Below are 27,364 nucleotides of genomic sequence, written 5' to 3' on the forward strand. Positions count from 1 at the left end.
CAAGGGCAGCCTTGACTTCCGAGGCAAAGGAAGAAGAGGAAAGGGAGCTTGGCAGGTCTTCCTTCACTGGTTCCAGACCAGGGGCAGGAAGGAGACTGAGAGAAAGGAAGAGGGTGCAGTGCAAAGTGAGTCACTGTGCTGTACCCCCAGTCCCCCCTTCCAGTGCCCCATCCCCAGTTGACTGATGTTCCCTTTTAACAGGTGCATCTGTCAGCTGTGATCAGCCCACATCCTAGAACCACAAAGCAGCCCTGTGACAGGGAGAGAATCCAGGGGCCTGGCTGGTGTCAGAGCAGGATGGGTGGGGGCTGAGTTGAGGGGAGACAGGACAGCCAAGAGGAGGCCTGTTCCACCTGCCAGCTGGCACAGCAACCCCCACCTTGGACCTGCTTCCTCAGGTGTCTACCTAGCCCTGCCCCATCAGGCTGGCCTGTGCCCACCCGCTCAGCTGGGCACAGCAGCTGCTGATTCTCACCAGCCTCCTTTCCAGTGCTGCCTGCTGCCCCTACCCGTCCCCACCCCCTACACATGGACACCTCCAGGGTATGCAAGAGGAAAACCTGTGTTCTCCTGCTGCTGGTGCCATGCCCATGCCCAGTCTGTCCTGGCCCTGTTTTAAGATTCTCTCTCAAGATAGGCAATCTAGGCAGTGACCTCAGAGAGCCAGTTCTAGCCCCAACTCTTCCCTGTTGAGTCTGGGAGGTTGGGCCTCAGTCTCCCCATCTGGAACCAGATACACTCATAGCCTTTGCTCAGCTCCTACATGAGGTCAGGGTCATGTGCTGACCAGTGGAGGCTGGATGTCAAGGTCAGGATCACCACCAAAAGTGCCATGACATAGATCCCTGTCCCACATGCACAACATACATACCCTGGTCTGTCACGGTGCTCCATCCCTACCAGCTGGGGCCCTTCAATAGGGCTCCAGCCAGAAAACCTGGGGCCTAGAGAGGTAACGTAGCTGCACCCTGTGGGCTGTTAACCTGACTCTGCATCAGTGGGTCTGGCCTCAGTGCCATGCCCTACACGAGCTGGCTCTATCCTCGGACAAGTTAGGCAGCTCCTCTGTGCCAAAGTCTCCTCATTTTCCTGGGGAAATATCATTGATCTCCTAGACAGTCCTCTTAGTGTGGCCCTGGGAACATGGTGAGAGCTCCCTAATGCAGGGAAGTGTCAATACTGCTGTTTTCTGATGACTCAGTGGAGCTGGGAGAGGCTCTGAAAATAGTGGTTGTCAGTGAGCAGCTCAAGCGGACCCCTGGGCTAGTGAGACACCCTCATGGTCTAGGCAGCAAGGTGGCAGAGAGCGAGAGGACCTATGTCCTGGCCAAGGTGGCAGTCATCAGAGGCCAGTTCTCCCTTCCTGTTCCAGAGCTCGGAGAGGGGTGGCGCCCAGGCGTGTGCGTGTGTGTGTGTGTGTGTGTGTGTGTGCATGTGTGTTCACTCAAGCATGTATATATTAGAGTGTCTGCATGGACTCATAGAAAACCCAGCTCCCCCCTCACCAGGCAAGCTGCTGGCCCACATCTGTCTCTGTCTAGGGGTGGATGGAGAATTGAGGATCCCAGACGCCTCTCCATTCCAAATGCTTGGCGCCTCATGACACAACGCCCACCGCCACTTCCTGCCATCTGTCCCAAGGGCTGGAAATAGAGAAGGCGACAAGTTGGTGCTCAGTGAGCCAGTCTGTGCTGCAGCATCCCCATGGATGGAGGCCAGGCAGCCCTCCACCAGAGCAGGCCTGCATGTCCCCAGCGGGCCCAGGCTCTGGCCCCGAGGCTGTTCTCCTGAGAGGACTGAGGTTGAGCCTGGAGGCCTGGAGCCCTCTCCCTCTCAAAGATCAGGTCCAGCTTTTACTGTCTGGAGGAACAAGCTCTCTCAACCTGAGCTGCACTTTCAAGTGGACTGGGGGGCTTTATATAATATTACAAATAGAATGATGCAGGCCCCACTGAATTAAACAATGCAGCCCTCAGACAGGGAGTAGGGAGCCCCAGGTGATTCTAATGTGCAGCCAATTGAGCAGAACAGGCTGGATCTCCCTGCCGGACATCACAGGCCATGGTTGTGGCTGTGCCCCTGGAACTGGGTGGCCAGGCCCGCACCCAGCATCAGAAGGATGAAGGATAGTGATGATACTCTTGCTGGGGGCTTTGTGTATGTCACATCAGTTAACCTTTCCCACAGTCCTGTGAGGGCACATTATCATCCCCATTTACAGGTGAGGAAGTTGAGGATCAGAGTGGCCAGGTACTTAGTCTAGAGTCACCCAGCCAGGATGCGAGGGCCCAGAGTTCAAGTCCCAGTCGAGCTGAACAAGACCTCTTTCTACTACACTCAGCTGCTTGAAGCAACATTAACCTGCCTGAAATCCACTCCCGTTCCCTGCTAAGTGCGTCTTCTGAACCAGCACCTGGTGCCCCTTCTGAAACTGTCCACACTGCTTGGCATCCATACATGTCTGTGGACATTTGGGAGAAGTTAGCTATGCCTTTCACATATGTGTTTCCTCACTCACATGACATTACCTCTGGGAAAGGAGCCTGGATATCATAACTCGGGTGGACCAGGACCTTCCATGGCCTCCAGCTGCACACTCCATCCCAACAGCAGCCGTGTGCCTACAGGTGGCCTCTGCCAAGCCTGCTCTGGGCTGCTCTCTGGGGGTTCTCAGAGCACAGCTGACAAGAACCATAGACTGAACTAGCTGCTCAAAGGTCTTGCCTCAGTTCCTCCCTAATGGCAGGTCCAGATGGGCCCCACAGGATGAAGCTGTGACCTATGGGCAACTGACCTTTCCAGGGGCCTGTGGGGGCTGGGGAGCCATGGGGTAAGATGTCTGGGTCCAGATTCGTGCTTTGTCTAGGATGATCTGGCCTCTCTCTGGTGTGGTGAAGACTTCCAGATAATGGTGCTCCTGGTGGGGAGTCTGTACCACATGCTGGGGGAGCTGGATGGCATGAGGGATTTTCCCTCTTACATATCCATGGTGACAAGTTTCATTTACTGAGGAGTCACCTCAGCCCCTCCATCTACAGTATATTCTAAATATCTGTCACACAAGAATCCCCAACACCCTTCCCACTCAGGCCCCCTTCCTCCCTGGACTTGAGTAGCTCCCAGGTTGGCCTCTTGCCTCACTGTCCTCCAACCCTCCTTCATACTCCAGCAGGTCACCTTTCTGAAACAACTCTGCCTGATCCCAGCTGGGACTTGAGTGAGGGCAGGGTGAGCCCCAGCAGGAGGTGGTGTCCCAGACCATCTGAGTGGCAGCTCTGAAAGCCATCTAGGACTGTGCTGGCCAATAGAAACACAGTGCATGCCACAGGTACTATTTAAAGCGTTCAGGTAGGTACATAAAAGAATTTTCTTTTAAGGTGAAATTATTTTTAATGATATATTTTAATTAACCCAATGTAAATATTTATTTCCATTTTTATATTGTTCTATTACAGTTGTCCCATCTTTCCCCCACTGCTCTCCCCTGCCCCGCCCACTTTCCCCCTCTCCCACAGTCAGTCCCCACCCTGTTGTCCATGTCCATGGGCCATTTACATTAGTTCCTTGACTAGACCCTTCCCCTTCTTTTCCCCCTTCTCCCCCTCCCCACTTCCCTCTGGTCACTGTCAGTCTGTTCCTTGTGTCCTTGTCTCCGATTCTATTTTGCTCATTTGTTTTGTTCGTTAGGTTCCTGTGTTAGGTGACATCATATGGTATTTTTCTTTTGCTGCCAGGCTTATTTCGCTAAGCATAATTCTCTCCAGTTCCATCCATGTTGTCGCAAATGGCAGGAGTTCCTTCTTTCTTTCTGCTGCATAGTATTCCATTGTGTAAATGTACTACAGGTTTTTGAGCCACTCATCCACTGATAGGCACTTAGGCTGTTTTCAGCACTTGGCTATTGTAACTAGCGCTGCTATGAACATAGGGGTGCATAGATTCTCCTGAATTGGTGTTTCAGGATCCTTTGTGTATAATCCTAGCAGTGGAATTGCTGGGTCAAAAGGCAGTTCAATTTTTAGTTTTTTGAGGAAATTCCATACTGTTTTCCATAGTGGCTTCACCAGTCTGCATTTCTACCAACCGTGCAGTAGGGTTCCCTTTTCTCCACATCTTTGCCAACACTTGTTTGTTGATTTGTTAATGATGGCCATTCTGACTGGTGTGAGGGGTATCTTATTGGGGTTTTAATTTGCATCTCCCTGATGGCTAATGATGTTGAGCATTGTTTCATATACCTTTGGACCCTCTGTATGTCTTCTTTGGAGAAGTGTCTGCTCAGGTCCTTTGCCCATTTTTTTAATTGGATTGTCTATCTTCTTGGTGCTGAGTCTTATAAGTTCTTTATATATTTTGGAGATCAATCCCTTGTCTGAGGTATCATTGGCAAATATGTTTCCCCATATTGTTGGTTTCCTTTTCATCTTGCTGATGTTTTCTTTTGCTGAGCAGAAACGCTTTAGTTTGATGTAGTCCCATTTGTTTATCCTTTCCTTTATTTCTCTTGCCTTCAGAGATATATCAGTAAAAATATTGCTACATGGGATATGTTTTCCTGCCTATGTTTTCCTCTAGGACTTTTATGGTGTCATGGCTTACATTTAAGTTTTTGATCCATCTTGAGTTTATTCTGGCGTGTGGTGTAAGCTGGTGGTCTAGTTTCATTGTTTTGCACGTCCCTGTCCAGTTCTCCCAGCACCATTTGTTGACGAGGCTCTTCTGACTCCATTTTATGTTCCTTCCCACTTTCTTGAATATTAGTTGACCATATAGACCTGGGTTTATTTCTGGGCTCTCTATTCTGTTCCATTGTTCTATATGTCTGTTCTTATGCCAGTACCAGACTGTTTTGATTACAGTGGCCTTGTAGTATAGTTTGATGTCAGGTATTGTGATTCCTCCTACTGTGTTGTTCTTCCTTTAGATTGCTGTGGCTATTCAGGGTCTTTTCTGGTTCCATATAAATTTTTGAAGTATTTTTTCTAGGTCTGTAAAATAAGTCATTGGTTTTTTAAAAGGGATTGGGTTGAATCTATAAACTGTTTTGGGTGGTATGGAAATTTTAATGTTGATTCTTTCCATCCATCAACATGGTATATGCTTCCATTTATTTGTATCTTCCTGGCACCTCTCTAGCTGTTGCCCTGGCCCTCACTCCCAGAGTGGGTGGGTCTGTGGATGTTCTAGGACCATGGGGCCCTTTAAACAAGTGAATTCTGCTGAGAGACTGGCAGTTTCTGCCTCCACCCCAACCCCCCCCTGGTTTTCACAGTCAGAAGCAATGAGGCTTTATTTTTCCTGGTGCTAAAACCGTGAGTGTGTGGTCTGGTCTGGTGCTAGGAGTGCTCCCCAGGTGTTCCTCTCGCCTTTTGAAAATGCTTGACTGTGCTTTCCACCAGCCTGTTCCTGCTTCTGCGGCTGCCACTACCACATTGAGTACTCTCTGCCCCAGCTCTGCCTCTCCTACATATCTGAATGAGTATTTCTTCTTTATATCTTTGTTTGTTGGACTTCCATGCAGCTCAGTTTTCTGGAACTTCTGGTTGTCTCTAGCTTTGTATTTGTATTCTTTTTTAGTTGTGGAGGGAGATGCACTGTGTCTATCTAGGCATCCTTCTTGGCTGGAAGTCTGTTTCTCATCTTCTTAAAGCAGACCCTTTAGCCTCTCTTGGTGGAGATGTATACTTTTAGCCTTCTTTGGTCTGGGGAAACTCCTTATTTCACCTTCCATTTTGAATGAGAGTCTTGCTGGGTAGAGTAGTCTTGGTTGTAGACCTTCTCTTTTCATTGCTTGGAATATTTTTGCCATTCCTTTCTGGCTTGTGGTGTTTGTATTGAGAAATATGATCATAGTCTTATTGGAGCTCCCTTGTATGTTATTAGTTGTTTCTGTCTTGCTGCCTTTAAGATTCTCTCTTTGCCTTTGAGTTTTTCCATTTTAATTATGATGTGTCTTGGAGTGGGCCTGTTTGGGTTCATCTTCATTGGGACCCTCTGTGCTTCCTGGACTTGTGTGACTTTTTCTCTCATCAGGTTAAGGAAGTTTTCTGTCATTATGTTTTCCAGACAGGTTTTCTATCCCTTGCTCCTCTTGTTCTCCTTCTGGTATTCCTATGATATGGATATTATTGTGTTTCATGTTGTCCTGCAGCTCTCTTAAAACCTCTTCATTCTTTTTCAGTCTTTTTTCATTTTGTTGCATTGTCTGGGAATTTTTTTCTACATTGTCCTCCAGCTTGCTGATCCAGTCTTCTGCTTCCTCTAGCCTGCTTTTGATTCCTTCTACTGTGTTCTTCAACTCAGAAATTGTATTCTTCATTTCCTCCTGGCTCTTATTGATAATTTCTATGTCATTTTTAATGCTGATGTAGTTCTTAGTGAGTTCCTTGTAGCTTTGCTGGAGTTCTTAGTAGTTTTCGTTGAGCTCGCTGAACTCATTGAGCTTCCCTATAATCCATATTTTGAATTTCATAACTGATAGTTTGCTTACCTCTATATCATTTAGCACACTTTCTGGGGATTCCTCCTTTCCTTTTGATGGGGGGGTTGTTTCTTTGTCCCCCCATTTTTGTGACTCTTTTTGTTGGTTTCTCCTTCTTATATTGATCTGCTTTGACTTCCTGTATTCGTGTTGTGAACTTCTGTGGTAGGAGACGTGTGGGATTCAGTGGCGCAGTCTCCTTGGTCTCCTGAACTTCATGATCTTGAGATGAAGTCATTTGTGTCATTTATTTCCCCAATGTAAGTGTTAATATTATCATCCCAATGAGCAATCCACATAAAAATTGCTATGAGCCATTTTACATTCTAGTGAGTGAGGATTTGAATCACAGTGTATGTGTACACTGACAGCACATCTCAAGCTGGACTAGCCACACTTCAAGTGCCCAGTCACCACATGTGGCAAATGGCCACCATATAACCCAGAGTCAGGTCAAGTTGATGGGCATCTCAGCCTCCAACTTTCCTGCTTGTCGTCTGCCTTCACGAATTTTGCCTTGTCTGCCTTATCTGTGCTGGTTTTTTGTTTTGTTTTGTTTCTGTAAGTTAACTTACATGTAAACTTTAACAAAGGTATCTAAAAGTGAACCTTTAAATCATTATTATAAATGGAGTGCTGCTAGCAGTTGCTCAAGTAGGTGTTGACCAAGCATAAGTGAATAAGGAGGCTTTCTAGGCTAGAAATAAATGATAACAATTTATTCAATGGTCTTCCGGTTTACAAACCAGAAACACAACTAGGCATTGCCCAGAATGTTAAGAAGAAGAAAGAAAAGCTAAGAAGTCTTAATGAAAAAACAACATTCTTCAGAAGAATTAGTCCTGCATTCTTAGCTTCTGGATTGGTCCAGGAAATAACCTTTCAGATGGCTGGTGGTCAGGATGATGTCAGGCTGTCTGAATATGTGAACATTCTTTTCTAAGTCTTTCAGTAGATGATCAGAGGGTTATCTGTATATATATAAATCTTACATATAACCATATATCTATTTCTATATCTATATCTGTATCTATATCTATATCTATCTCCAGCCATAACTAGAGAGTTCAAAAATTCAAGTTCCCAGGTTACTTATAACAAGAGTAAAATTGTTTCCTCATGCCTCAGTCTACTTGATTTTAGTAATTTAGCAGCTTGACTATAGTGACTCCATTTTATTCCTTCACTCTTCCTACCTTCCTACCTACCTTCTTCAAAGGTATCCATAGCAATGCCACCAAAAGAAAACGCTCATTGTAACCTGCCCCATATGTTGCCTACTAAGACCACCCTGTCTTTGTAAAAGAGTGTGGGTCATCAGGAGTTAGAGGGGTGCTGTCATCTCCTGTGCCAGACAGAGGCAGCTCCCAGGTGCCCAATGGTGCAACACTACTTCCTGGAGCCATTGACCTCCAACCCAGCCTACCAGGGCACACCTGAAATGGAACAAGTTGGGCTGACTCCTCACTGTCCTTGAGTGAGTGAGAACACACAGCACAGGGACTGGAGGAGCTTGGTAAGAGTGTGTGAGAAAGGACCTAGTAGAGATTGAGCTTCAGTTGGGTGATTTGGAGGAGGGTCTAAATGACCTCAAAGGGTTGATGTAAGCATGAAATAAGGCAGCCTTGCCCAACATCTAACTTGGTGCCTGGCACATAGTAGGTGTGTTGCCATGTGGCATCCTTTCTGTTCCTCCCCTGCTCCTCACAGGCAGGGGACTTGAAAGGACACTGAGATCTGCCCCTGGCCTGCTTGACCAGGCAGAAGCTGCAAATCTCTCAGCTCTGGGGTGTCAGGGAATGGCCTTGCCCATTTGCAGCCTCTTCCCTGAGAGAACCTTGTAGGCCACAGGGGAGGCTCCAGGTCCCCAGGCCCAGCCTAGAGACACTTCTGGGACCAGTACAAGAGCGCCTCCACTGCCAGATGTGCCTCTGGGGACTCAGTATGACCTGAGGGTCCAGATCTTCTGGCTTCATTGGTCTCTGTCACCCAACCCTGGCAAACCCCTGAGGCCCATGGAAGATGGACAGCTCTGTCCCCTGTTATAATGCAGGAGTGGGAGGAGGTGAATTATGGAGAGTATCATGGGACTTGAACCCAGTCATTAATGACTACTTATTGAGGGCTTTGTGTGTGTTCGTATTTTTAATACCTTTTTTTTGTGTGGATAAGAGAGTACTCCTGAACTGAAATTGTATTGAGATAACTATAGATCTACATGCAGTTGTAAGAAAGAATACAGACAGATTCTGCATACTCTTTCCCCAGCTCCCCTTGTTCTGTAGTACAAGATCACAGTGGGATGTTAACAGTGATGCAGTCCACCAATCTCATTCTGACCTCCCTAGTTTTACATGTGTTCATTTATGTGTGCGTGATTAGTGTTGTGCAGTTTTATGTACAAGGGGGAGCCCAAAAACCAAATAATCTTCTGAAGGGCGAGCCCCTTGTAGTACAGGCTTACCCCACCAGGTGAGGGTTCTAGGAGCCCATCTGCATCAGTGTGCCAGCTGGCATTGTTGTTGTTGTGCTTGGCTTCAGTGAATTTTTTTGAAGACTCTTCCAAAGAATTTAATGATCAGTGATTTACAGCGTATCTGCCCATATCATACTGAGTATTCAGCAGTTTTTGACCAAAAACAGCATGACCCTCATGCCCCACCCTCTCTATTCACCGAGTCTCATCCTGAGTGATTTTTTTATATTTTCCTAAATGAAAAAAAGTCCTCAAAGGGAAACATTTTACTGATGTGAAAGAGGTGAGACAAAAAAACAGCAGCAGCACTAAAAGGCATCAAAATCGACAAGTTGAAAACTGTTTTGAGCAGTGGGGAAAGTCTCGATAGGTGTATTGCATCAAATGGAGAGTACTTTGAGAGTGACTGAAAAGTAAATACACAATTTTTTAGAAGTAAATTTTTGTGTCCCCCCCCTCATATATATATATATATAGCTTTGTGTTTCCACCAGCACAGACTCACCCAGCGTGGGTCCTTCTCAGGAATCTCTTGTGTTGTCCTTCTTTGGCCACACCTCCCTCCTTCATGTCTACCCCCATTATGAGCCCCTGACCCACCAATCTGCTCCATTTCTAAAATTCTGTCATTTTGAAATGTTATACAAATAATGTGTAAGTAGAATTGTACAGTATATGACCTTTTGAGACTGGCTCCCTTCATTCGGGATAATTTCTTGGAGACTCATCCAGGTTATTGTGCGTATCAATAGTGTGTTCCTGTTGATCACTGCATAGTATTCCATGGTGTAGATGTACTAGTTTGTTTAACCAGTCACCCAAAAAAGGACATCTCGGATGTTTCCAGTTTGGGGCTATTATAAGTAAAGCTACTGTAAACATTCATGTACAGGCTTTTGTTTATTGGGATAAATGCTGAAGGGGGCAATTATTGGCTTAAATGGCAGTTGCATTTTGTTTTTGTAAGAAGCCACCAACTGTGGCCAGAATGGCCAAAGCACTTTACATTCCTATCAGCAATGCCAGAGTGAGGTTTTTTCCTCGTATCATTGCCAGCATTTGGTACTGTCACTATTTTTTATTTTAGCCATTCCAATAGATATGAGTGACATCTCATAATAGTTTTCATTTGCATGTCCCCAGTGGCTGATGGTGTTGAACATCTTTTCATGTGCTTCTTGACTTCCTGCATGTCCTCAGGGAATTGTCTGTGCATGTGTCTGTGGTCATCTACCTGATACTCTGTTCTTTCACAGTTGGGTTTTGGAAGTGAGTACCTCCTGGGTGCTGGGTACTTGATGGGCAAGAGCAATTCACACAGCAGGCAGGGTCAGCCCTCAGACCTGACATGAGCAGGGGGAAAAGAAAAACAGAAAACTTACCAGAAAAACTAATACACAAGATAAATTCAAAAGCCATACATGCTGTGAGGCACAGCAAGTACTGAAATGGAGCCTGCATGAAGGATGGCAACCTGGAGGTGGGGGTCCCAGGGCCCGACCTAAAGGAGGCCTGAAAGGGAGAAGAGGTCAGCCTTGAGAGTCCAGGGGGAGAAGTGTGCTGATGGAGGGTGGAAGTGTGCAGGTGGAGGGGAAATTGTGCAGGTGGAGGGGGAAGTAGGCAGGTGGAAGGGGGAGTATACAGGTGTAGGGGGAAATGTTCAGGTGGAGGGAGGAGTGTGCAGGTGGAGGGGGTAGCATGCAGGTGTAGGGGAAAGTGTGCAGGTGGAGGGGGAGTGTGCAGGTGGAGGGAGAAGTATGCAGGTGGAGGGGGAGTGTGCAGGTGGAGGAAGAAGTATGCAGGTGGAGGGGGAGTGTACAGGTGGAGGGGGAATGTGCAGGTGGAGGGAGAAGTATGCAGGTGGAGGGAGAAGTATGCAGGTGGAGCAGGGAGTGTGCAGGTGGAGGACAGCAGGCTGTGTTAGGCATGTGGCATGAAGAGTGAGGTGGTGGCAGGCAGATGAGATGAGGCTGTCCAGGGTCAGGCAGGCCTTGACTGGAGTGGGGTTTGCAGACTGAACCAGGGCGTGGGGGTTCTAAGCAGGGGTGAGAGGGGATTTGATTTGTGTTGGGGTGTCCTCACTGACCCAGCTGTCCTAGATTCTGTTATCTCCCAGCACAGAGGGCCCATGGGGTGAGGAGGTGATGTGTCATCTCTCAGGGGCCCCTCCCTTTGGTGCCCCAGAGCCTCCCAGTCTGGAGAAGGGAGCTGGAGTGGCTATTTACAGTCCCTGACAGCCCAGTCAGACCCTCTCCCAGACAGACACATGTCAAATATTCATGAGGATGAGACGCTGTCACTCCTCCCCCTGCTGTCCTCCCCCAAGGTCTGATGGGATCTGTCCACAGGACTCAACCCCTCCTGATAGTTGTGTGCCCCTGCCCTCCTTCAGCCACCACGGGGTCCTCATTCCTCACTGTAAGGATCCCCCACCCACTTCATAGAGGGTAGTTCCCAGGGGTCCTGGCCCTTGGTCAGGTGGAGAACCCAGCTCAGGACCCCTGCCATCCCCCTCCCTGGACTCTGCACCAGGGGTAACACACACGGGCTCCTTAGCCCAGGAGCACAGCAGAGCATTTCTAAACAGGGACTCCGTCATGGTTAGGGGGCTAGGAAACCCCTCCTCAACTTCTGAGCCTTCTCCAGCAGCCCAGCCCCAGGAGAGCCAAGCAGTGCAACCCCTGCTCAAGACCACCCAGCCTGTAGAAGCAGGACACCATGAGCACAGTGTGGCCCTGAAATGAGTCTTCACTGGGACTATTTCCTCATTTTTGAAGTGGGGGTGGTGTTGCCCACCTCTAGGGTTGTCATGACAATGAGATGACACTGAGACCCAGAATAATATGCAAGAAGGGAACATTTGGCCCTACCCTGGGGCCCTCCTCCAGACTTTCTTGGAGGATAGAACCCAGGACCCCTGGCTGGGTCTCTCCCATCAGCTCAGGCCTGGGCCGCAGAACAGAATCCCCATAGTAGCTGCAGGCACCACCAGGACACCCCTGTCAGCCAGTGCCAGCATTATCCTGAGATAGACGGGTCCCGCCCAACTTCCTGAGACCCCTTCTGACATTACCCTCTAATGTAAGTGCTTGCCCACAGCAAAGGATTCATGTCATAATGAAGCACCAGCTGCCTGTCTCCTCCTACCCCCACCCCCGGGGACCAAAATACATACTTTATTCATTGAAGCCATTTCTCTCCTGAATAAGATCATTAATAATGGAGAAGGCACCTCTCTGACAACCAGACAGGACCCATGTGTACGTGTGTGTGCATGTGTGCTTATGGGAGTGTGTGTTTTGTGTGTAGGGACCCCCTCAGCACCCCTGGCATCCTGGGACCCTGTCAACCCCTGCGTCTTTCTGCGCCCTCAGTATGGCGAGATTCCTGCAGCTCTGGGCACCACTTCCCCTGCTTCCCTGCCAGGGTGAGCCTTGGAAGAGGGGAGGAACGTGAGGGTGTTACCAAGGAAAGTGTGTGATGGGGGGTGGCTTGGGGAAGGGGGTGTTGACTATGAGAAGGGGATCTGGCAGCCGGCGCCAGCCTTGGGAATGCTCCAAAAGCCAGGATTAGAGGTTTGGGAATTGCCCCGTGTAGCTGGCCACTTAACCAAAACCTGATTAGGAGGCCCAATTCCCCCTCATAAATGCATTTGGGTCTCATTGGGGTTCTCCCACCTAATGTGATCCTTCAGGATGAACAGACCAGCTTCCCCTCACCCATTCAGGCATTCACAAATTCCACAATTTAGGAGAGGTTTGTGGGGGTTTCTTATTCCCCATGTTTAGGAAAGCCCCCATTGAGGGTATGATGAGAGAGTCTAACAGGCCAGACATTTGCTTTCCCTGTTCCCCTTGCAGCCAGGGACTGGGCTAGGACACTGGTCTCCTCTACTCTATTTTTTTCTTTAAGATTTTATTTATTTATTTTTAGAGAGAGGGGAAAGGGAAAGAGAAAGAGGGGGAGAGAAACGTTAATGTGTGAGAGAAACATCAATCAGTTGCCTCTCACACACCCCCACCTGGGGACCTGGCCCACAACCCAGGCTTGTGCCTGACTGGGACTCAAACCAGTGATGTTTTGGTTTGCAGGATGAGCCACACCAGTCAGGGCTTGAACCTAAACCTGAAGCTAGTCACCCAACTGAGATGGCCACAGTGGCAGCCTCCAGGATCCAGGGACAGCAGGGCCATGATCCCAGGCCCAGGGCCCCTGGGATGGCAGCACCAGGAGCAGGGCCAGTGTTACCCAGCAGCAGCAGAAGTGTTCACAGGCCCCTTCTGTGGGGTGACCACGGCTGAGTCTGGCTGTCCAGCTGCCTACTCATTGCTCTGGCCTGTTTGCCTGGCTGTCTCTCCTCCCTGGAGAGGCTAGGAGTGACCCTGCTGTGTTTCTCATTTCTTTCTGGTTAACCCTTTGAGTGCCATGTGTAATTCGAAATTTGGATCAACATGAGAAAAAATTATATCAATATATAACCTGAGGTATAAAAACGGAGAACAAAACATAAAATACAAATTATTTCATTATTTACATTTATAGCCATCGAAAAAAGTCTCTGGGAGCAACGATGGCACTTTTGGGAAAATTTGTCAGCGTCGCTCACAGCAATGTTGGCACTCAAAAGGTTAAGGTCAGCCTGGACACTCTTTGCTCCTTGCCCCTGAGAAACTGAGGCAGGGGCTATGTCTAGGGCTCTGCCTCTGCAGAAGCCGCCTAATTGCACAGCTCTCTGTTATTTCTTTGGACCCACAAAACATAGCATATTGACCCTAAAAGGACATTGCCAGCCAGCCCATTGGCCATCATCCTGGCCACCAAACCCCCACACAGGTGTGCTGCTGCCTCTCACGATGGGTATTTAGGCCACATCACCAATGGAATAAGTCAAGGGGCTGCCTATAGCAGTGACCTGGTTGGCCAGCTCATACCTATGGCATAGCTGTCCCCAGCAGGAGAGCAGGGCACAAGGCCACAAACAAGACTGGGAAGATTCCCCAAGGTGCTACCATAGCCATGATCCTCCCTGAGCCTTGCCCTTAAGGGGCCACCTGCTGCCAGTGTGGACATTAAGGATGGTGGGTGCTTAGGGAGCCAGGATGGGGGTGGGGTGGGGGCTCAAAATATTGTTGCAGAAAAACAAATCTCACTGTGCTGGGGCCTCTGCCCAGGTTGTCCTTTCCCATCCATACTGCCAGAGCTCAGGTCCAGCATCTGTGAATAACCAACTGTGGCCTCTCCCAGATTTTTCCAGTTTTGTTGTTTGAGCTGGTCATTCAGATTATTGGGCAACCCAGGGCAGTGGGTTTCATCCGTGTGCCCCTCTGGTGAGGCGGGGGGTCTCTCATGTAGCACCACCTCACCTCAGGCAGAAGAAGACAAGGGGTGCAGGAGGGAAGTGAGGAAGCCCAGTTTTGCTGTGTGACCCTGTGCAGATCCACTGCCCTCTCTGGGCTTCAGCCAAGGGAGGGATTGTGATCTCTAAGGGACCATCTAGTTCTGACAACAAGGCCTGTGCCACTGTGGGAGTTTGATGAGCAAGTCTGGACCTCTCCTCCCTCCTTCCAGGGCCCCATCGTGTGCCAGACCAGAGTGCAGAGTGGGGAGCCCATGGGCCCTGCCCTTGACCAGGAGTTCCACTGCACAGTCCCTGCCATTGTGGGACTGTGGACACAAGGCCAGACCCAATCCCCTCAGCCAAGAAGCTGGGGAAACTTCATGGAGGGGTGACCTGTGGCTTGCTGGCTGTGAAAGGAAGGCTTTCCACAGCCCGGTGAAAGGCACTGACATGAGGGAAAGAATGGTGTGTTCACAGGCCAGGTCGGTGCGGCTGGGTGAGGATATGTGTGGGAGGTGCAGGGTGGCCTTGGTCATCAGTTTACCCACTCCTGTCTTGGGCACCTGGGCTGCTTTTCTAGTGGACGCAGTCTGTGCCTGTGAGATGCCCTTGCTATGCACACTGAGGGCTCTTGCAGAGAGTCAGGCTGGTGCAACGCTGGGCAGGAGATGGCCAATGCAAGGGGGAATAGGGCCCTGGAAGTCTCCAGCTGGGACTAGGGCTCCTAGCATGCACCCCTGGAAGGCAAGACCCTGGGTGGAGTTAAGCATGGCCTTATCCAGGAGGCTGGGGAGCCTGGGGGTATCTGGAGGTCCCCTTGGTGAGCAAGGGCTCAGGGCCAATCTGCCTATTCCTGCTGCAGGAGGTGATGAAGGTGTCAGATGGCAGCCTCCTGGGGGACCCCGGGCGCAGTCCACTAAAGAAAAAGCAGGGTGTCGAGTGGCAGAGGCCCAGGCTCACCCGCCAGGCCCTGATGCGGTGCTGTCTGGTCAAGTGGATCCTGTCCAGCGCTGCTCCGCGGGGCTCAGGTAAGGGCTGGGGAAGGTCTGGGCAACCTGTTCTGAGCTCTGTCCTATCTGGGTGCTCATAGACCACCCTGGGGCCCCAACCCAGGCCAGACCACCTCTGCCTTCATTGGGAGAAGTGCTTTCATTCATTCATACTCGTCTTCCTTCATCTATGCAGGGCACTGAGCTCAAGGAAGGGCCCATGAAGGGTGGAGACAGGACTGGGAGGGACCAGGCTGGAAGTCCAGTTGGGTAGCTGGGAGGGTGGAGACCAGCTTCAGAGGCTGACAGGCCGGGCTCACTCGCCTACCTCACCTGCAAGGTAACTTGGGGCTGGAACTCATCCTTCCCAAGTCCTCTGTAAAAGGGACTGGTGGCCCACCTGCAGGGCACATTTAATGATGGGCAACAGTGTGTGCAGAGGCCTGGGAAGGGGAGGCCCTGCCTAGTGCACACAGAGCTGGTGCTGTCTCTTTACTCAGCCTGCATTCGGGGTGTTGGTGAGGCTCAGATAGAAGTGGCTGCCCTGGGCTGGCTGTTGGCAATGTTTGGTGTTTGCTGTGTGCAGCCTCCATACTCACACACGCACACACCGCACACTCACTCTGTGCACACCCACTGTGCACACATGTGCACACATGTTTACCATTCATGTGTGGGTACACACAGGCACACACATACGCAGATGTCCATGCCACACACAGGCACACACATGAACAGGCATGCATGAGACTCTGCTCTCTGACTTTAAGGAAAAGGTGCCAACATGGCTAACAGCTGTCTTGGTTGCCTCAGATGATCTGTGTGATTTCCGGGGGGCCTCAGTCCCCTTGGCTGAAGAATGGCACAATCGTGTCCCCAGTGCCCCAGGCATGATGGGGTAGGAGTGAGGAGGGGATCAGGCACACAGGCTGGTAGCCAACTCCAGTCTGCGTGTGAGGGCTTCCAGCCAGGCCCCTGTCCTTTACCTGAGAACCCGCTCCAGGGAGCTCCCAGCACAACTCCAGCCGCACCTGTTTCCCTCAGAGCCTCTGCCTGTCTGTGCTGCTCTGTCACCCTTGCCTGACATTGATTCTCAGCCTTCCCTACAGTGGCCTCCCACGGGAGCTCTAATGCACGTGAACATGTGTGGGGTCCATGAGCACTCCCCAGCTTCTCGGAAGGGGGGATAGATTTTGCAGGTGGCAGAAACATGAAGTCATTACAAGTGTATGCAAACAGTTAACTGGGAAGCTCCCACATGATGCTGGTCATTCTGTAACAGTTCAGTCAGTGTGGAGAGCAGCGGGGAGCCATGGCACTCCCGCGTGACCAGCCTGGCTCTCTGGCTGACACAGCTTCATTTTCCCACCAGCTGCCCAGGGTTACCAGGTGGCAGTGCAAGGTCCTCCTTTTCCTCCCAGAGATCTCGCAGCCCCTCAGCCTGGCCTCAGTGTCTCTCTCTGCCTCTCCCTCCCTGATTCTCTCCATCCAGCGCCACACCCCACCCCAAGCCTTTCTCTGTGGTGTCCTGCCTCCAATTTCCAGCTTTCAGGCTGGGGCTTGGTGTGATGCGCCACCCCTTCACTGGGCTTTTAGCATGGAAGCTGGGGCAGGCTTGCCGTGTTCAAGGTCACAATGAGAGTAGGCCAAGGGGACCAGACCCGCCCATCCCACCTTCAGCTTAGGGTGGGCTCCTAGAGGGCAGGACCTTTCACATTCAGCTTCTACTGAGTTATCTGGATGTGTCTGCTGAGCAAGTTGTCACAGTCATGCAGCTGAGGGGACTGGAGGGTGGGGGCAGGCCCAGGACACCATCAATGGCTCTGGCCCAGTCCCTGGGTGATGTGTTTACCAGGGAGCACACCAGGCCCCCAGAGGTTATGTGAAGCACAGGAAAACGATGTCCTGTTTCTCTGTGTGAGGCAGGCAGTGTGGATCACTGTGTTACTAAAAATTTGATTGGCGCACGGGGAGATCACATGACTCAGCAGGTTGCATGGAGTTAGGGGCAGAGCGGGGGTCTGACCTGGAGCTTCTGCCATATGCTCTGGGCAAGGTGCCCACCCTGACCTGTGTCTCCTATGTCTTGTCTCTTGAGAGCTGAAGGCCAGAGGGAGCTTCTGGGGTCTGTGTGGGCAGCAGCCATGCTTCTGGACTGAGCAGCCGAGACTCCACTTGCCTCCTCCGGCCAACACATCCTGTGCGTGTCCCACAAAGACAGCACTGCTGGTCACACAGAGGGTTGTGTGTGCACCCGAAATGCTAAACTGTGAGCAGATGGGGTGCCCTTGCTGCTCCAGGAGCTTCCTGGGGCTCTGGGCACAGGAAACAATGGGTGCCATTCAGTGCAGCTTCGTCACACCCGGCCTGGTGGCCCGGGCAGTGGGTGCGTGTGGAAAGTGGCAGGATGCTGAGACACTGTGTCCTTGTTGTCAAGGGTTTTTCCATTCACAGAAGCGAACCAGAGAGACAGGTTTCTGGGACAGCCAGAGCAGAAACCTGGGCCCAGGCCCAGGCAACCACACTGTGTCACTGAGCTCAGGCCACCTTGGCCAAAAGTGGGTGGGACTCAGGGGCCAGTCATGTGAGCAGGGTCCACCAGCTGCCACTGTGCCCTGGTGTCACTCTTCGGCTGTGAATGTTCCAACACAGAGCTGGGAGCTGATCAGCAGTGGCCTCTAAAGTGATTATGCCCAGGACAGACAAAGTGTCCCCACGCCACCCAGGAGGAGCTCCCAACTTCAGCCAATAAGTGAGACCCTCCACAACACTGAGGATGGGGGGGGTGCATCTCAGTGACCCAGAGGTGTCTGCCCTTTGGGGAAGCATTCTTCTTTGGGATCTAAAACCTCTAGGCTGGAGTCAACAATACTGGCAACAAAAAGCAAAAGTACTGTGAGTGGGTGGCCTGGCATGGTGTGAGGGCCACCACTACCGCTTCCTTGGTCCCAGGACCCATTCTTCTGGCTGGAGGAGGAGCAGTACCAGCATCCGACAGGGCAGCACTTGAATCTTGGTGCTGGTGAAGGGCCACCTGGCAGGAGGCTCTACCACTGCTCTGTAAGGCTTCTGGGCCCCAGGACAGGGTGAGGCCAGGGAGTCTTGTAGGCACTGGCCTTTGGCCACACTTCCTTGTTGTAAAATGAGTCCCTTGGTGAGTAACAGTAATGTGTGGGACACTGATGGCTGGTGGTGTTAGCAGAAGCAGGGTGGGCAGGAAGGAAGGACCACGTGCAGAATGAGTATCTAATCCTGAGGGAAGGGATACAGTGTAGCTGACCTGCCACCTGCTGGCCAGCTGCGCACTGGACACCAGCTGTGGCCAGATAGCGCAGCACGGGGAACTTCTTTTACTGAACCTAAGAAGCCTCAGTCCGCTGCAGACAGGAATCCAGGCTGGCTGCGGTGCAGAACAGGCTGTCCTGTCCAGCTGGCACGGAGCCTCCTCAGGCCTCGGGGACCTTTGGAGAGCATCACAAAAGACTCTGACGTCCTCACACTGCCTGGTCGCCACCCCTCCGCCTTGTTTCCTCCACTCCCCTGACCCTTGAACAAGTGGCTGACAATTGCCCAAGACAATGTAGTCTATATCCCAGGTCATCTCTCCTGCCAGGCCACCTGGGCCAGCAGACATGCTCAACATCCTGCCCACAAGGATGTCTCTTCACATCCCTCCCCGAGTGGGCTGCCCTGTCAACTTAGAATTGGTGCCAACATTTCTGTAAATGACATACAAGCACTTCTCCTCAAACAGTCTCAGGGATTCCTCAGGGGCCTCAGGTGTGGGTTGAGGGGAAGGTGGCTTTGCGACTGTCATCCTGGGGTGAGGTAGGGGACTGAGCCCCTACAGATACATCTGAGCCTTCTAGATGCACTGATGCTAAGCCCCTACAGAGCAACTGCATGATGACAGTGCCTTTAGCTCTGAGGGAGAGGTCGGTGTGTGTTTCTGGTGGGCACCCCGGTCTCAGGGCTACTTGGTGTCCCACAGTGAGGCACCCCCTCTCCATGAGCACCCAGCAAGGAGCCACTAATTGTATGTCAGAAGAACAGATTTTTGCCAAAGAAAGCCAGGCCTTGCTTAAAACCTGAGGAAGCCATGGACCGTTGTATTGAGGCCTACCAAAGGCCCTATGGGGCATCCTAACTAGCCTTAGGTACAGGGTGTGCCTTTGAAATGGCTTGGTCATCAGGTCCCAGGGGCAGAGCAGCTAGTACATAGCCTTACCTGCAGCAGGCCTTTGCTGGCACTCAGGAACGGGCCTGGAGCACCTTAACGTGGTGCCTAAGAAAGTTCATCAAACCCACACTTACTTGCATATAAAAGAAACCCAAATAACAATGACCTAATTTAGGCAGAGGCACATACCTCCTATTTGAGAAACCAGGTAGGCAATGGCTAGCTGGTAGCAATTTAGCAGCTTCAGGATGTCAGAGTCAAGGTCTTTGGGCTTCTTGCCCTTTCCTCCTAGCTGCAAGGTTGTTGCTCTGGCTCCAGCTACATGGCTTTGTTCCAGACAAAAGGAAGGAGAAATCTGGTGGAAGGAGGAAGTGGTGGTGCCTTCAGCAGGAAAGCAACACTAGAGACATCTCTGGAGAGTTCATTATGTATTTCACTGGCCAAAACTGGGCCACACTGCCTGCAAGGAAGGAGTGGAAATGGCAGTTTTTTAAGCTGGGCACATTTTTACCTCCAACAAAATCAGAGTCATGTAGTTGAAAAAGCAGAGGAGATTGAATACCGATGTGACATTCTCTGCCAGACATGCCTCGTAGGGTTATGATGACTGAAAGCACTGGTGCCCAGAGGACCTTAGCAAGCTGCCTGCACACACCAGGTGCTCAATAAATGTGGGGCCAAGCAGGTGGTTAGCAGTTCCTGCTCCAGTCACGCACTTGATTTTCCCTCACTCTCCTCATCAGAGGGACCCCTGTGTGTCTCCCCATTTTCCATTCTGTAGAGGCACCAGCAGGGATGGAGTCAGTGAGCAAAGAATCCCACCTATCCCCCAGTCCTGCCCAATGTCCCTGGCCCCTGAGCCTCCTGAGCAGGGACTGGGCTGGAGCCAGGCTATTCCCTTTCTGGCTACAGAGAAGTCCTGGGATCTGGATGAGGCCCCTCTGCAGTGAGATCATACCCTCAGCCAAAAATCACACCAGTGGTACCTCCCCATTGGTACTGGGAGCTCAGGAGCAAGGCCGACCCTGCTCCCAGTCCAGGAAGCTGCAGGAGCCCTTCCACCTCCAGGGAGAGTGAGCTTGGGGTCCTGAGGAGCCAGGCCAGGCGCAAGGTAAAGGGGCCTGGCTGGCCCTGGGTGGGAGCAGGGGCTGCTGGAGGAAGCTGACCCCTGGAAGAGGGTCTGAGAAAGGCCAGGAGAGCAGGAGGGTGGACAGGCCAGAGCTGCCGAGGGACAGGCTGTGACCCACAGGAGAGGTGCTGAGACTGAGGGACAGAGAGGCAGACCAGAAGAGGGAGAGGGAGAGGGAGAGAGTTCTAGAAAAAAGGCTCTCGGGGTCCAGTTGGGGAAAGGCAGGTAGAGGAGGGTCAGAAAAGGTGGGGGAGGGGGCAGAGCGAGAGCGAGGGCAGGATAGGGACCCATGGATGGTGGGGTGCGGAGAGGCCCCTGGCCCAGCCTTGGGGGCGTCACCATGGCTGCGGGTGTGCCAGCGGGGCTGCAGGAAACTCCTGGGTGATGTCCTCAGCGGCTTCTTCCACTTCAACTCAGGAAACCTGGCTGGAGGTGAGGACTGCTCAGCAGGGGTAGGGATGAGGGGGCAGGAAGGGGCATGTGTGGACTCACTACCAGCACCTCCCTTGAACAGGGCAGAATAACTGGGGGGCAGGGGCCCTGACTGCAGCCTTGGAGTCCAGCTCGGGCCCTGGGGGAGGGAAAGGACATAGGGAGGGGGGTGTTCCTTCTCCCCACACTCAGGCCCAGTCCAGGTGGTCAGGGAGCTAGTGGCAACTTGCGATGCGATGTAGACCCATTGCCCGCTCCTCTACTGTCCTCCCTCCCTCCCTGGGAACCCCTCTCCCGAGTCCATCAAAGACAGATGTGACAAATGAGCAAGAATGTTGAAAGATCTGGTAGACAGTGCTCAGTCGGTGATAGCCATCTTCCAAAATCTATAAAAACCAGCCATCCTGGGGCTGCTGGCAGGGCTCCCTGGGTCTCCCCTGGACTCTGTGTTCTCAGGCTGGGGCTGGGAGAAGCCCAGTGTGGGAGCGACTCTATGGCAGACCAGACCCTATTCTACTAGGCCTCCTCTGTCCCTCACCTTGTAGGTGCCCAAGGGCTGAGCAGGACTAGACCAGGTGAGGCCAGGGGGCCCAGGAGGCAGGCACAGGGACAGGGACCCCTTCATGTGGGGATCCCTTGTTTCCTTGGCAGGAGATTTGTACTCTGCAAGCAGAGACCCCAGCAACTTCCGAGACCTTTTGTTCTCCTGTAGGGATTCAAAGGGAAGGAGGCTAAACAAATCACATGATTCCCTAAAGAGGTATCATAATAAACCCCTAACACAGAAAGATGAGTCAGTACAGACATGTGACTGTTGGCTTTTAAATCAAAGCTAAAAGCCGCTTATGCATCCCCAAGATGTTAGTAGCTGTGGAGGGACCAACACCAAGCATGGCTGGGCCAGGCCAGAAAGGCCTGGCTTTGTCCCCTCGCCAGTGGAGGGAGCTCATCCCCCACCCTGTTCTCTGCCCTGCCCTGAGAGCCTAGCCCAAAGCCTTGTGCACTGAATCCTTGTCAGTCATTCAATACTAATGAATAACATTTTAAGAAAAAAAGCATAAAATTGAGCATATAATCAATCATCTCAAAATCTGTGCAATAATAATGCTTTAAAATACTCAAAAGCAATAACATCTCTAGGAGTAAGAAGACAGAGTTCTGACAGAATGAAGGCTGGCTGAGGTGGAATCGGACGGAGGTGTGAGTCTGAGGCAGAGGTGCAAGCGAAGGGGCACAGGAGCCCGGGTCGCCTGGGAGGGGCTGACGACAGCATGCTTATTGCAGTCTCAGTAACTGGGAGTCTTTCCTTCCGGTGCTTCTTACTGAGTCCTTGAACAGTGTTTCCTGCCTGATATCCTGTAGGCTTGGGGTGCTTTCTCTCGCACCCTGTGGGTGTCGCTCAGTCTGCCTCAAAAGGGATGGGTGATACTGCAGGTCCCTCACCCAACAAAAACACACAGGCCTAGGGTCCCCAACCCAACTCTGAGCTCCTTCCAGCTCTGTGGGATGCAGACCCTGGAGTCGAAGTGTGGTGGGGTGGGGAGGAACCACCTGGGAGTGGGCAGCCAGAGGGGCAGGAACAGGCTGGGTGTGAGAAATGTGGATGAGGATGCAGAGGGAGGGTCAGCGGGAAGGCTCGCTGGGCACTTGGCTAGAAAGGTGGCAGGGGGAGCCCACAGAAAGGTGTCTGAGAGTCAGCTGCCCTGACACAGGAGCCCCTTGGGCCCCATTGCCACCTTCCTGTGTGGGACCTCCTTCCCTGTGTGGGGGTGTGTGTGTGGTATTCCTGCTGCTGTGAGGCTCAGTTCCTCATCCCTGGGATGGCAGGGGATTGGGGCTTTTTTGATGCGTGTGTGGAGGGGAGCAAATAGTTCCCATATACTCCAGGTAGAAATGTATTTTTGCCATGCTTGGGGCTGTTCAGGGAAGAGAAAGAACCTTGGTGACTGAGTGACTGGGGCTCTGGGCATATACTCACAGGCTGGCGAGCCTGCTGTCCATTGGCCTGGCCGCCCCTGTCCTGTGGCCTCCCTCCTGCCTCACCTGTCTGCCACAGGGTCTCTCCTGACAGGCATTCCCCTCTCTTCCCACCAGAGGGCAGCAGGGAACCTGCATGTCTGCCACCCTGGAACATTTTCATCTTAGGTCGCAAACTCTGCATTTTCTGATAACAACTCTCTCTCCTCTCCCTGCCTCTTTACACATTTGGGGCTTAGGAACACAGGCATCTGGTGTTTCTGGCTGCCATCTCTTGTCCGGGTTCATCCTTTTATCCTGGCTCCTGATGCCCTGAGCTAAGCCCGGAACAGTCTGGGACCCTCTCCCCAGCAGGCATCCCCTCCCCTCTGCTGCCCCTGAAGTGTCTGCCCAGTTACAGGCTCTGTGTGCTCTAGGGTGGCAGTGGTTCCTTCACAGGTCACCCCCCAGAGGCCTCAAGAGGGTGGAGTGAATCCTAATGTATTACACAGGAAAGCTTTCCTTAGCCGTCTTCGTCTTCCTCAGGGGTGAGTAAGGGAATAGGCTCCGACCAGGGCCATGTCCACACCCTGGCTTGTGCCTGGCCTGGGGAAGGGTTACAATGATCTGAAACAAATGCTCCCCAAGATAGAGAGACCAGGCTTCTGACCACCAGTTCATGGGCTGGCAGAGTCTCTGAGGTAAAATGGGAAGGACGGCAGTGGACTGTCAGTAAATTCCCTTCAGTAATTCATGTCTTCCTTCTCTTTGAAATGATCCTATAGATAGAGAGTAGTTCAGGTTTTTTGTTTGTTTGGTTGGATGGTTGGTTGCTTTTTAGAGCCCTTGCATTGCAAAATAAAATGACACTTTTTTGGCCTCTTCCAAATTTGGGGGAAATAAGAGGGGTGTATAGAAGCCTGGGAACCCAGCTGAGGCTGGGCTGGGAGGTTAGAAAGGGGCAGTGATAGGAGTGAGAGGCAGAGGCCAGGGACAGATGGGGAGGGCAGGTGTCCTGACTAGGCCCCAGGGACAACATGCTACCCCACCTCCCTTCAGAGCTACATCTGGCCATGCTCTTGGGGGGGTGGTGTCTGCCGACCTGGTCCCCCGACTCTGGTGATCAGAGAAGGACAAGCTGAGGACTGGGCCTGAGCAGTGACCAGAATCTGGGGATTGGGGTGGGGGACTTTCTGAGACTGCACAGACCTCAGAACAGAGTGCAACCAAGAGCAGGTGAATGAATAAAAGAGGGGAGAGAATGGAGTGGAAGACAGAGGGGAGTAACCAAAGAAGCAGTCGCTCAGTCCTGCAGGAGGAGAAGCCACTGGCAGTCTCCTCACCGCCAAAGGTTTCAGCAAGGGAAGAGAATGAGAGCAAGCAGAAGAAGGCTCGCTGAGGGTGTCCCCCAGCCAGGCGGGAAGCTGCTTCACCCAAAAGAGAGGTGCTTCCCCAAAAGGAGTATGAAGAGCCTGGGGGGGGGGGGCAGGCCAGTGGGGCTGATGGAGAGAGCCAGGAGCCTTGGGGTGGAGGGTAAGGGTGTCCCCCTACCGCCAGCTCTGCCCTGTCGACTGTGACTCTGCAGGTGACCCCCCCTCTGTGAGCCTTGGAAGCACATATCAGGAAAGCACCAGAGGGGAGCTGCTCTTTATTCATGGTTCCTTGTTCCTTTCCTCGTTCCCATCTGTCCTACCCAGGTCTCTCCCTGCAGGCACATACTCCTCCCAGCCAGCAGCCAGAGGAGCTTCACAAACATGTCACTCACCTGCCAAAACTCATGGGTGCTGTCCCTGGAACTTGGAATAAATCCAAAACCCCCTGGGAGGTGTCCCTGCCTGCCCTTGCTCAGTAGAAGGTTAGTACAAGTTCCCCTCTGCTCAGAGCCTCTTTGGGCTGCTCTTTTCCCCCCTTCAGGCCAAGTTCAAATATCACCTCCTCAGAGCACTAGCCCTGTGCTATCACCACAAGCCCCACGTGTACAGGTGCCCAATCAAATGGCATCTAACAAAGACGGCTCTCTCTCCTGGGGATCCAAGCCAACTCTTCTCCTAGCCCCGGAGCTTTTTCACGTGTAGAACAAGGAGCATTTCAGGAGGCTGCCCAGCTGGTCCAGTTCAAGGGACTCTAAGAGTCAGACCCTCTGCTGCCTGCACCTCACACTGACCGTGCCGACCTCGGCTTTGGCCATTAAGTGCCAGCACTCAGCCCTGCACCCAGGGTCTCATCATCCCCACTGCATTTAGCGATCCCAGTTAAATGGCTCTGAGGTGACAGGCAGACCTCCTGTCTGCTCCTCATGGAAATGTGTGCATGTGCTCACACACACCCAGGTTCGCCTGGAAGCAGGGTCATTATTTCACTTACGGCCAGTTTCTTCTGAGCACCTGCTGGGCCATAGTGAAGAGCCGTCCCAGGAGAAAGACCTGAGTGGGTAGAGTGAGTTCTGTGTGTCCAGCAGTGCTGGGACCACAACTCTGCCCTCAGCCAGCTCTTACACAGATCCTGCATGGTGGGCAGTTCTAGGAGCACCTGAGACTTAAGGAGCAAATAGTTCGTCCATCCATCCACCCAACACACATCTATGAAGCACCTCTTGAGCCTGGCACAGACCAGGGCATGAACCCAGCTGGAAGGGAAGAGGAGCCGGAGGGTCTTCCCCTCCACCCTCCCCACCTTTCTGGGCTCTTGTTGACCCCTTCTCCCAACACAGCTGGGAACCTGCTATGGTTGGGGCCCCGGGGCCAGGCCTGAGCTGGGGGTATTTGGGATCTGCTGCCAGTTTGTGCTGGATAAATCTGAGGCTCCCCTTGCTCTGCACCCTCTGGGGGGTAAAGGTTCAGAGGCACAGGTCTGAGTTCAGTTTATCGTCGCCCACCCCTCCACCCCCTCATCTTCTCCAAGCCTGGGATCAAATACAATGGTAGACTACATCTTCCCCAACCCTGTGACATTCCTCTTGGACCTGCTCAATTCTCATGGCACAAATTGGGAAACTGAGTCCTGGAACGAGAATGGGAACTGCACAAGGCACAGGTCTGGGGACTCCCAGGACAGTGCTCTTTCCTTAGCTCCCCGCAGCTGTCTCAGCCTCAGTGTCCCTGACCGAGAGGCTGAGGCCTTTGTCCCCACACTTCAAGAAGGGTGGTGGGCAGCTGAGCTATTTCCAAGCCTGGATCTCATGAAAAATATGGTTAAGGGGAGTTTGTAGGGAGGCCAGAAGCCACCATGTGCTGGCTTGGCTATCTGGGTGCCCCTGTATGTGCACGCATGTGTGTGTGTGTGTGCACATGCCTACCATCTATGCGTCCTCTGAGAGGGCTGTGGCCTTTGAGACTGCCCGTTGGGTGGGGGTGGGGGCAAAACCAGGAACTGATCTTGCAGCAGCAGCCTCATCCACAATCAGAGGGTCCTTAGAGATTGGCCAGCTGACCCCTGGGACAGCCTGACCTGTGCAGGCAGACCCCTGAGAGCCAGGATAGCGGGGTGGAGGGGTTGCTGTGCAGAGCATGCCCTGGCAGATGAGTGAAGGGGCTGGGCACCCTTTTGGCTGTGGCCTTTGTCAACTCTAAGACATGTCCTTGGGCATGTCAGCTGCTGGCAGGGAAGGGCACTCAGCACCTCGCAGTAGAAGAGGGGGTGCCATGGAGGAGGAGGAGAAGGCAGAGATTGGGTGATGGGTTCAAAATGTAACTCAGGGGTTCCCAGAAATGGTGGGAGGGGCCTGGACTATAGTCCTGACTCTGCCACTTAACAGCTATGTGACCCTGGGCAAGTCACTTCACCTCTCTGAGCTGTTTCCTTGTCTATGAAATGGCAAGTGATGATAGAAGTACTCTCCTCTCTGGGCTGCGGTGAGGATGAAATAAGATGCAGCATTTAGCCCAGCAGCGCCCAGCACCCAGCAAGCACAGTAAATGCTTTGGGTCCTGGCTCAAGGCTGAGCTTCACACTGGCCATCTCACACTGACGGGGCTACTATTGAGAGCACCCATATCTGAGGCTTAAACTGGCTCTGTATTCTACCTAAGAAAGCCAGGTTAAGACCAGAGCCCCAGGCACCTGCCCCAGGTGGGTCTCACCTCCCGCCCCCTGGGCCCTGGCCAACAGGAACCAAATTTGCTGATTGCCACCTGGGAGTGCTATGTGCACTGAGGTGGGTGTTACCAGCCCATTTCATCGATGAGTCCTAAGGTCCAGAGAGGCTGAGCAGCGACCCCAGGTGACCAAGCTAGGAGGGCCCTGAGGTGTCTGACCACGGAAGCCTGTTCCCTCAAAGAGCCCATGTCACAGGGGCCCTCACCTCTGGTTGTGCACAGTGCAGCCTGGCTGCTGTTAGTGGGGAACATGCAGGAGGCTGAGCTGCACCCTTCTGGGCAGCCTGAT

At 52.2% G+C, this 27,364-nt stretch overlaps 1 protein-coding gene across 1 annotated transcript in view; it reads left to right on the forward strand.

Moving 5' to 3' along the window:
- KCNIP3 (potassium voltage-gated channel interacting protein 3) overlaps positions 1 to 27,364 on the forward strand; it is a 64,322-nt gene that overhangs the window by 2,888 nt on the left and 34,070 nt on the right. Inside the window, exon 2 of the mRNA XM_090281778.1 lies at positions 15,158 to 15,323. Within this exon, the coding sequence (XP_090137904.1) occupies positions 15,158 to 15,323 (166 nt within the window). The remainder of the gene's footprint in view (positions 1 to 15,157; positions 15,324 to 27,364) is intronic.

This window comes from Furipterus horrens, unplaced genomic scaffold (assembly GCF_987537825.1).
Source record: "Furipterus horrens unplaced genomic scaffold, mFurHor1.1.pri manual_scaffold_6, whole genome shotgun sequence".
Taxonomy (NCBI): domain Eukaryota; kingdom Metazoa; phylum Chordata; class Mammalia; order Chiroptera; family Furipteridae; genus Furipterus; species Furipterus horrens.